Genomic DNA, 11,131 nt, shown 5'->3' with positions numbered 1-11,131 from the left:
TATCTTTGTGTCTTAGTTGTCTTGAATTATTCTAAGAATCAACCGCAGCCTTGAGTCTCTAAAAGAAAGAAATGCACTACTAGTCCTCCAAATGTGAACAATGTTTGAAAACAATGCCCCTTACCAAACATTATATATCTTTGAAGGTTCAGGGGCATGTTTATTGCTTTTGGAAGCTAAATTATTATTGTTGCAGAACATCAATTATCTATCTAAACATTTGTGTGTCTTTTATGTTAGTAGATATTGCAGAATCCAAAACCTGTTTCCACAATTGAAAAGGTTGATTACTTAAGGGAATGTTTGAGGTCTCTCAAGCGTAAACACCAGGTGAATCATTCATATATTCTTTTATTTAAAATATTTTTTAGATTTAATTATTCTATTAGTCTTTATAATTTTATTAAATTTTTAAAAATAGTATAGAAATTTAATTGAAAAAAAAATATAGAAACCTAATTACAAATTTAGTGAAACTATAGAGACCAATAGAATAATTAAATCTATTTTTTACCAGCTTTTTATCTAATTACACATACGTGTTTTGAATAAACCATCATTTTAAGTTTTTAACACTCCAAGGATTAGTTTACCAATAAAACAGAGAAAAATGATTTTGTTTAATACATAGTTAGACAATATTTGTGTTGTTAATAATTTAATATTCATGACATAGCTGTGTTAAAGGTGTTCTTGATAAACAAACCTAACCTGCAAGATTATCAATAGAATATAACATGTATGTCATAGAACTGAATTACAATGTTGTTTTGTAAATTTTTCTTTCCCCAATTCTTTTAACAAATTTGAAATTCTTAATAGGCCGAGCATGGGAGAGTCAGAAAGGCCTTCGAAACACTTTCAATTTATGTTCGAAATGTTGTCAAGAATCCAAACGAGGAAAAGTACAGGAAGATCAGACTAAGCAATCCATTATTCCAAGTATGAGAACTTCATCACATTAAACTACTCTCAAAAGATTCTATTATAATTCAATTAGGTAGCATTTGTTTTGGACTAAAATTTGGGAATAGGATTTAGTATTGTACTTGGTGGTAAGATATTGGAATTAAAATTTCGGAATTTAAAATTTCAGTTCCTTCAATACCTCCAGAAAATGAGAATAACAGAGACTAAAATTTTTTGGGATAGAGACTGAAATTTTAATAATATTTTTTTAAAAAAATACTTTTAATATATTTTATACCAAACACAATACAGAAACTTAATTTAGTTTCTAATGTAGCCTTATAGAATTTGAAAGAACAGGTGACTTCTTGTATCTACCTCATGAAAAGGCTGATATAGCATTACTAAATTCAGCTGGTGCTGTGTTGCATTCTGCAATCACAAATCCTTTCTTTGGACTTCTAAGTACTTAGATCTTTTCTTTATTATTTTTAGTGATTATCATTCAAAATTAAAAATAGTTCAAGAAATTAAGTGGCTTCCCAATATTGTTAAAAATGAACTTATATGTTTGTCAAGTATTGCATATTGTTAGTAAACAATAATAGCTTGGGAATGAACTCAGCTTACTTTGTTGATAGAACATCTTGTTCATATTATTGTTTATCTTGAATTGGATGGAGAACCGAATAAATACCAATAAAAAACTTACACAAATGGTGCAATGGGTGCTCACAACTGGATCTCTTAAGCAATTCATAAAAAGATTGATTCTTAACAATGTATGAGAAAGTATTGGCAGATTTCAATATTTTTATAATTACAAAGCAGAACAATTTATTAAGTAAATTGTTGTTAAAAAAATAATTTATTAAGTGAATAATTTATACATTAATGTTATTTAAAAGATATGCAGTTTTTATTGAATAAATATGGAAACATTTTAAGCTAAAGAGATGCCGCTTATTATTTTTAGAAGAGTCTTGTTAGGGAGTCAATGGACTACTTATACAATGTGTACAATGGGCTATTGAGTTACAAAATGAACATCTTCCATAGCAAAAGGTAACACTAATGATTATATTTCTAATACTCCCTAATCTTTCATTGTACAAATATTCCATTGGCTCTTCATATTTTTCCTTTTTAGAAAATATGTCCCATGTGCTTGTGTATCACAAAAAAATAAGGCAGAGGATGTGATTTACTGATTTTTATTGCTATGGAGTTCAAAACATTGGATGCGCCGATTTTCTTTTTGGTTATACGGTAGTGTCCAAAAATCATACTCAAGTTTTTTTTTTTTTTAAATTATAAATGGACGGTCTGATTTACAATTTAAAAAATATAAAAAAATTTAACATTAAAATCGAATTCTCAAAAATCAATTTGGGTTGGTCGAGTGGTCAGCTCACTCATCCGCTTAAGCAAGTGTTGGGATTCGAATCCCGCCTTGTGCATGCAGTAACCCATTGACCAGCGATAGACCCTTAAATGGAACTCAGATCCGCGACAGATTAGTCATTGACCTGTCAAGTTGAGGGATACCGTGGGAAACAAAAAAAAATCAAACTTATGATTTGTAGATTGTCTTCCCTCCTCAAACAAATCAGATGGTTTGATTTGATTAATATTAACTTAAACAAAATTAACTCCATCTCAAAGAAAAACATCGAAATTTCCAATAACAAAATACTACACACACGCTTAATCTATATGAAAAGAAATTAGCCAAGAGATGCAGCATCCCCAGTAACCTTGACGAAATTACCGTTTGAGTTTCCATGAATCATAATCATAATGATGAAAAATTGAAAATAGGATGTCTCCGGAATTCATTCCATACACAGCAGCATAAATCAAACTCCATACAAAGTATTTTCTCCATGAGTAAAAGTCGAATTGAATTCTCTTTGAAATTGTAAATTTGGTCTTTTATGAGATGTTGTATACTACTATTACATAATTTAAATCAACTACTTTATGTCGATAGTAAATTTAATCTTTTATTTTAATCATTTTACCCTTTATACAAACTAAAAATAAATTTAAACTAAAATTTCATAATTTTAATTGTTAATTAATTAGTTCCAATCAAGGTTAAATTCCAGTTCTCGAATTCCATAGATAGATTTCCAACTTTTTTTTTTCATTGGAAAGATGAACCTTTTTTTCTTTCATTTTGTTCCAATTCATTTTCTTTCTTCCATTTTTTACTCAACATGCAAAAGAAAACAGGCAGTCAGTATCATTTTTCTAAGTGCACTTCTTAGGTTCAAATCTTGGACAAATTCTAAAGGCAAATTCCCCTTAAATGCATTCATTAATAGGCACATGTATAAGCTCCAAAAGGTTGACAGGTTTTGCCAACATAACTCCAAACTAACCTGCTTCATGTCTAAGATTTTGGGGAAATAATATTACAAAAGAAATTGAAGACAGTCAAAAGAGCTATGCTATTACACTTGGCTTTCAGACGCTGATCAATCCACCACCATTCCATGAACATGTGCTTCAAGCTAAGAGTATCAATATTAGACCTTTGACTCTAGCGCTAAAAGTATCTTCTTTCTTGGCCCCTGGAACCAACAAAGCATGTTCATAATGTGTTCAGGTAAAAAGCAGACCATGTATACTACATAATAACACCTGAAACATACACTATCAGGGAGCTAAAACCCAACATGACCAAAGTGATAATACCATAATCACAAAAATAAATGATGAGCCAATGTCATTTCGTGGTATTAAGCCAACGAGAAGCACTTCCCTTTAATGGACCTAGCTTTCCAGAGGAAAAATCATTATGGCACCATAAAATTCTAGGAACACAACAAATCTGACTACTTCACCCTTTATGGGCAATTACAAGGCAAATGACAGTCAGCTACTTCTGATTTGTGCAATGAACAATAAGTTTGAAAGCTAAACTTACAGCCATCCCCGAGGACAAGATCATTTCCATTTTAGTGTGTTCCAATTAGGGTTTTAATCTCACCAGCTACCAGATAAACTAACTAATGAGGATTTAGGTTTACAAACTAACTAAAATATTTGGATCAACATTAACATCAAAAGGGCCTTAAAATATAAAAAGATGCCATTTTCAAGTTACACAAGTCCACATGACTGATGCTACCGCAAATTATTGCTGCAAGAAACAGAAACAAAGACTAGTTTGATGCATACCATTGGTATACCCATAGCCTTGAGATCCTCATCAGTCATATGATTAAGGGCTGCCATATCAACCTGAAGAAACAGCTTTTATATGTCAATATGAACTCTTATTGTCAAATTAAAACCCAGTTACTTTCAACAAGAGACTTTCTATAATGAGGCAAAAAAGATATAAGTAGATGCAGAGCATACTTCTTCTGCCTGAAAAGTTATGAGATACTTTTCGAGACCCAATGATTGCAAGAAATCATCCACCGAAATATCAGCCTGTATGGCAAGAAGTTAAATCTCGTTACTTTCCTTTAATTAACAAAGAAAAAAAAAATAATTACATAACAAAGGAACAGGCAAACCAAATTTAACAAAATTAACTTGGTTTTTCCTTGAACATACATTAGGAAATTTCATCCACTTAGAGTGAATGAACATGACTAAACACAAAATGAACTAAGTGGATGAACATGACTAAACACAAAATGAACCCCACCAAACGTATTAACAGTTCAGCACCTATGGCTACTATTATCTCAAGTCCATTAGAATAATAGAATACTGAAGAATCAGGCTGCGTCAATTGCATGCATAATAAAGCCAATGCTTCATGCACTTTCAACTTCTTCCACTTGGAAAACTGACTCTGCTTCTTTGCAACATTACAACCCAACAACAATTATATCACATCCCCAAGATCAAAGATGGCTCGCCATTATATGTAAAATTGAGAAAAAATGGCCCCCATGGCAATCAATTCATTAATGCTCTTGGCTCATGAAACTAATTATCATGTAGTTTACCAAAAATATTTGTAACCCATAAAGTACAATAGAGGTACACTAGCTAAAAATTGTCATCAAATTCTAGTGAGAAGATAACAATACCTTCTGTGGCAACCTTTTAGGGACTGAATTAGATGGTCTCTTGGCCTGTACTGCAGGAGCCTCAACACCGACACTTTTACTGCTTGGTTTGGCTACCACCTTTGACTTTGGTGGATCAATGTTTTTAGGTTGCACAGTCATTGTCCCTGATAGCCTTTCACGAAGATCCCGCACATTTGGAGCAGAACTCCTTCCACTCTGAGTTGCCGGTTGAAGACCTTTCTTTTGAAGCTTAAGACGAAGATCATGAGAAGTAACTTTGCGATCTTCACAAGCCATTAACAAAAAGAAGTTAAAACCCAAAAAAGAAGTACAGGAATCCAACAAGAGTGGCAACTTATACTTGCATATGATAATAACATAATCAATCCATACTAGTGATCCGGGATCCATCATCATCATCAAAGAGATCATGTTCCCACTTGTCATCTTGCCTTTGCCTGCAAAAGTAATGACCATAAATATATCATTAAGTTTTCACTTCATTAAGCATTCAAACATCCAAGATGAAATTGCAACATTGGAGGTACAATGTAACTAACTAACTGAAGCAGTTATAACTATCCAGTCAAATAGAGAACATTCTGGAGACAGAAAGGCAGTAGCCAGTATCTCTCCACCAGTCAGCCTTCTAAATTCTCATGACTTTATTTCATCCTTCTTCTTTATCTTTAAGCCGCATAACTACCATTTAAAAGACATTCAATACACGCTCTGAATATCATTTTCACCAAATTTAACCAGCAAAATAAAAATGATCCTACGGAAGCAGATTTAACTTATGCAAAAGAATTTTAGATCGATGGAACATGAGATATTCAACAATACTCCAGTACCTTCCACGCAGTTGAATGAACTAAAGGAAAATGAAGTTATCCTAAAAGTTTAACCTCATATGCTTATGCTTTAAGGAACTAAATTAGAATCCTATGAAAACTTGAACTTAAGAAGTTTGGGAATTAATACATATGGATTATGCCTTTCTTCCCTATCATGGAGCTTCATGAGGTATGCTGCTAATTTGGGACATGAGTCGCAAAGCAAGTGGAAGGTATTAGTTGTTCTTTCTCTCGTTTAGTTCTCTTAAAGTCACTTGACAATGGTAACTGGTGGTGCACCTCGGCCAATGGTCTGAATAGGCCTAGACTTCATTCTTTCTGTTGGGAGGAGCTAAGATATCCCTTTGTGGTTTTTGTTCTCCTTGTTAGTATGAGGGGAATGATGTTAACCATGTGAGATTTCCTATTGAGACTTAGGTGGAAGCTATTACTGTTAACTGTCATTTACAAATAGTTAATGAAATAGCATATCATGACTCCACATGCCAGTAAATTGACAGAAAAACCTAATAATTAGACCTCTCTCCTACAGGACCTTGAATTAACATTGGCAGCTACAAAATCTCCATATCGTCACTAAAACTTTACATCAATCAAACATTACATTGGCAAACAAGTCTGCTAAATTTAGTATATTCCACTACCATGTAACCTTACAAAGTGGCGTAACCAAAAGCCAATTGAGTAATGTAACCCAAAGACAATCCTTGTACAAATCCTCACCGGTCTCTACCAATGTCTACAAGGAATTAAGCCTTAGGGCGGAGAGTTTCAAAGCATCCCATCAAGGTAACACAAAACAGCACCAATTCCAGTGAGTAGCAAATGCCTGTTTCAACTCAAGCAGGTCCCCTCCCTCACAGACCCAATCAAATACACTTCTCACTTGCCTCCACATTCACTTGAATCCAAACACCACGAGTCCACAAGGAGACGTACAATTAAGAACATAAGCAACGCCCAATACTTTGCATTAACTTCAGTCAATTCTTTTATCCCACATTGTAAGTCTTGAGTGGGTGCCGAAGCTAACCCTACTCTCTCCCCAACCCAAAATTTTTGGCAACGATACAAATTGAAACAGACCCTTGTTCTACCATAGCCTCTAACAAGCAACACATGCATGGTGGAATTAATGCGCACTAATAATTATACTACCCAAATGTGAGTTCCAGGAACAAGCCAAATCCACGAACACAATTATCAGAATAAAGGGGAAAATGAAAAGAAAAACAAACCTCTTGCCGGTGATTTGCCGTTGCGGCCGCGAAGAATCAGTGACGGTGTTTCCGTTAAGGCGTTCCTTGGCGGATCTCCTGACTCCACTGTCCACCCGATCAGCATACATCTTGTCTATGATTTACTCACTGTTCTCGGAATCGACGGAACAATTAGCCCCAAAAGCTACTACGAACCCTAATTTCGCAGCAAATCGGAGAAAGCAGATTCAATGGTAGGGAAGGGGGCACACCCCAGTCGCCCACCGAATGCTGAAATGGACGCAGTGGCAGCGAATCAAAACCCTAAAACCCCCGGTCTCCCTTTTACTATTTCTCCTGTTTCCTCTTCCGTTTATGTTTGGGTCGGCGAAGAGAAAACAGAAAGCTTGAGAGAAGTTGAATCTTTACGTCAGCAAGATTATCTCGGTGCGTTTGCGTTGGAGAGAGAGAGAGAGAGAGAGAGAGAGAGAGAGAGAGAGAGAGTGAGTAAAAAAGGGGCCTCTTCGCTGATTTTGGCCTTTTGGAGTAATGGTTTTTGGCGCCCCACAAGAGAAATGGACAATCCGGAGTATTATTTCAGCAGCAAGGAAAATGTAAATATCATGCAAATGCAATGGATTCATTGAAGGTAGGTTGTTCAAACAGTCAACCCTAAAACCATTTAAATTAAATTATTCATCTAATTTAATTCAAATAGAAAACTAATTAAAATTATAATTTTTGACAAATTGCATTGAATTGAATTTGGATTTATTTTTTAAAATTGATTCAATTCAATTTAATATAATATAACATAATTGTTTATACCTGGCCTAAAATATAAATCAGGCCCAAAAATAGAGAAAGCTTAAAATATAGCTATCCATAACCGATCTCTTTACAGGTCGGACAAAAGCGCTGCATAGTAACACCCTTCATCTCTGAAGGAGTTATAACAAACTCCTAATATCTTTTCCCACTTTCGGAAGAGGGATCTCAACAAACTCTACAAAAAATGGACAGTTATCCACTACAAAGACTATAATTACTTTAACAGTGATTATTGGCTCATCACTTATAAATACACTGATACTCTCATATATACTTAAGTTTCAATACACTAAAACCTGCTAAGACCCTTACTGACTTAAGCATCAGAGTGTTTTGCAGGTACCGTCCCCCATCTCCTCACAAACAACTCGGACAACGGCTGCTTGTCGCAGGCTAAGTCGGAAACCACCTAACTAAGAGTTTGGACCTTACGTTCAAGTCCAAACACGATCCAGTTTCAAGTAACCCTCGGAACATTAGCACCGTTGCCGGAGACCTGAGAATCAGCACTCCATGGCAGCGATCACCTCGAAGATGGACGTACAGCGTTGGAGTCAGATCCAGAGTACTAAGACACAGTACGAAACTTTGGTATTAATCGACTTTTCGAATACGCAATTTATCTGTCAGTCGTGATGGCGAGGGATAACGATAATAAAAATGCATAGAAAAGGGTGAAGAGAGAGATTTAAAGAGAATGAATTTTTGAATTTTGAAATAAACTGACTTATCGCTAAATATTCAATTTAAATTTTGTTTTACAGTTTGAATTGGACATTTGTTGTTCAATTAAAACAAACATTTGTCAAATATATAAAATGCCGGAGGACCAGAATTTATTATTATTGACTATCAGTAAACTATCAATATTTAAAAATATGGAATTAAATATTTTGTTATATTTATAGACTAAAGAAATTAAGTCTATTAAGTAATGCCTAAAATTATAAAGGGTAAACTAACATTTTTATCCATGAAAGTTGAAAACGCTGACATATCTTTTCATAGAAGATAGAAATTACCATTTGTACCATAAAGATTGACTTTCACAAGCAAAATTATCCAAACTCTAAATAATTATATAAAATATCCAAACTACCCTTGGTGAGTCTAATTCTCTTCAATTCTTCATCTACCGTTGTAAACCACCACTATTCTTTTCCTCCATCTTCTTCAATCGTCCTCTTTTTCTTTCTCTCCCCTCCATCTTTGTACTTTTTTCCTTCCTCTTCTCTCCCTATTGATGTTTCTCTCTTATCTGTCGTTTTTCTCTTTCTTCTGTGCATCAATGGTGGCTCCTCCTTTTGCTGCTGCGAGCTCCATCTTCTCATTCCTTCTCTTTCTTCTTCTTCGGAAGGTGTCTGGCTTCAAGAGGTAGCAATTTTGAGTCCTCTATTTTCTGCAACCACAACTTCTTCAGTGCTGAGTCCCTTCCTCTTCCAAACGTCGTGTCTTCGTCTTCTCCTTCCTTCGACGTCACTGCTCTCTTCTTCTCCTCCTGGCGATGTGTCTTCGTAATCTTCTCCTCCTAGTGCTGCTGGAATCGAATTAGTATTCTGTGTTATTTGCAACGAAAATTGTGATTTGAAATTTGATAAATTGATAATTTTTGGTAAAGAATGTTCTAAGAAATTAAGGTTTTATTTTGAATCTATGCATGTTTTATTCTTCGATTTGATCTATGTTTTTTTTGTGATTTTGAAGAGGATAGTCATTGGGTTATGTTGATGTTCAAGAGGTGAGATAGGAAAAGTGAGAGAGAGAGGGGGGAGAGAGAGAAGGAAGGGGAATGGTGCTGCAGTAGTGGTGGTTCACGGCTGATAGAGGTGCTGCAGATAGTGAGTGAGTGAGTTAGAGGATGGGTGAGCGAGAGAATAGGAGGGGGTGAGGAGTTGTGACACAGAGGAAGAGCTATAGACGAAGAATTGAGGAGGATGAGACTCACCAAGGGTAGTTTGAAAATTTTATGTAATTATTTGGAGTTTGGGTAATTTTGCTTGCAAAAGTCAATTTTATATGGGTATAAATAGTAATTAGAATTGAGGAGGATGAGACTCACTAAGGGTAGTTTGAAAATTTTATGTAATTATTTGAAGTTTGGATAATTTTGCTTGCAAAAGTCAAATTTATATGGATATAAATAGTAATTTTCATCTTTTATGAACAGATATGTCAGCGTTTTTAACTTTCATGAATAAAAATGGTAGTTTACTCAATAATAAATTCTGATAATTTTAGCATTAGATTTTTTTCTATTATAAAATAAAAAAACTTTATTTCCAAAAAAATTATCGAAACTTAATTTTCGGAATCTAATTTTTTTTGGAAGCAAGTTCACAACCATTATCATCGCCTGCAGGAGTATATAAGAATAGTACACAAGAGTATACATGAATAAGCCATCTTTAATAGGAGTACATAGGAGTAGCACACAAGCGTATACATGAATAAGCCGTCTTTGACAATGATGTAGTAAGCAATATTTAACAATGATGGAATAAGAATGGTGCTCCTCAACACAAAAAAAACTTAAAAGTTGAAGTTAATTAGAAATACGGCGAATTTTATTTTATAAAATTTATAGAGTTTGCGAGGAGTTACGACAAATTTGCCCCCACATAAAAAAAGGTGAGAACTCAAAGACATTTAACTTCCAGTGAAGTTGATAATTAAGAGCCGTTAAATGATTTGACTAATTTAAATAAATTTTCATCTAACGGCTCTCAACTCTCTATTTACGTGAAATTGACTGATCTGAATTAAAAAAAAAAGAGAAAATATAGGGAGCCAATGGAGTATTTGTACAATGTGTACAATGGATGTTTAGGGAAGTATTAGAGATATAAGTATTAATGTTATCTTTTTACATCGGCTGAAGTTTTTGGGATGAGTGGTATCATAACATACTATCAAAATTTTAGATCGGTCAAGAGTTCGATCTTTTGGTAAACCCAAAATCAGTTTAAGCTTTTGGGATGAGATGTTTATTATGGTTACATTGTACAAATATTCCATTGGGTAGGACTAAAAAAAAATGAATTCCAAAAATAAAGTTTTAATAATTTTTTTGGAAAAATAATATTTTTTTATTTTATAATAAAAAATCCAAGAATATATATATATATATATATAAGCACAAGGGCCAAAGGTATTAACAACCATGCCAAACCACAATTAAATTGAGCTATTAAATATTTTTACAAACTTGCATGAAGAATGATGATCATAGGTGAAAACATGTAATTGAGCATCAAACCCTCACCGGATGTGTTTGCACTCTATTCGCTCAAGTGTT

The 11,131-nt window shown here is 34.1% G+C and overlaps 1 protein-coding gene and 1 long non-coding RNA gene across 2 annotated transcripts in view; one reads left to right on the top strand and one right to left on the bottom strand.

The window, feature by feature from the left end:
• LOC107616901 overlaps positions 1–1,144 on the top strand; it is a 3,484-nt gene extending 2,340 nt beyond the window's left edge. The window contains exons 3-4 of the long non-coding RNA XR_001614693.2: positions 244–330; positions 823–1,144. This is a non-coding gene — a long non-coding RNA (uncharacterized LOC107616901). The remainder of the gene's footprint in view (positions 1–243; positions 331–822) is intronic.
• Positions 3,156–7,610, bottom strand: LOC107618585 (ankyrin repeat and SAM domain-containing protein 6). Its single transcript, XM_016320695.2, has 6 exons — positions 7,045–7,610; positions 5,343–5,407; positions 4,968–5,233; positions 4,282–4,356; positions 4,099–4,161; positions 3,156–3,488 (listed from the first exon to the last, which is right to left on the bottom strand). The coding sequence occupies exons 1-6, from the start codon at positions 7,152–7,154 to the stop codon at positions 3,444–3,446; spliced, it is 624 nt and encodes a 207-aa protein (XP_016176181.1). The 5' UTR covers positions 7,155–7,610; the 3' UTR covers positions 3,156–3,443.

Source organism: Arachis ipaensis, chromosome B09 (genome assembly GCF_000816755.2).
Source record: "Arachis ipaensis cultivar K30076 chromosome B09, Araip1.1, whole genome shotgun sequence".
Taxonomy (NCBI): domain Eukaryota; kingdom Viridiplantae; phylum Streptophyta; class Magnoliopsida; order Fabales; family Fabaceae; genus Arachis; species Arachis ipaensis.
Note: the sequence above shows the minus strand (reverse complement) of the source record. Positions and strands in the feature narration are given on the sequence as shown.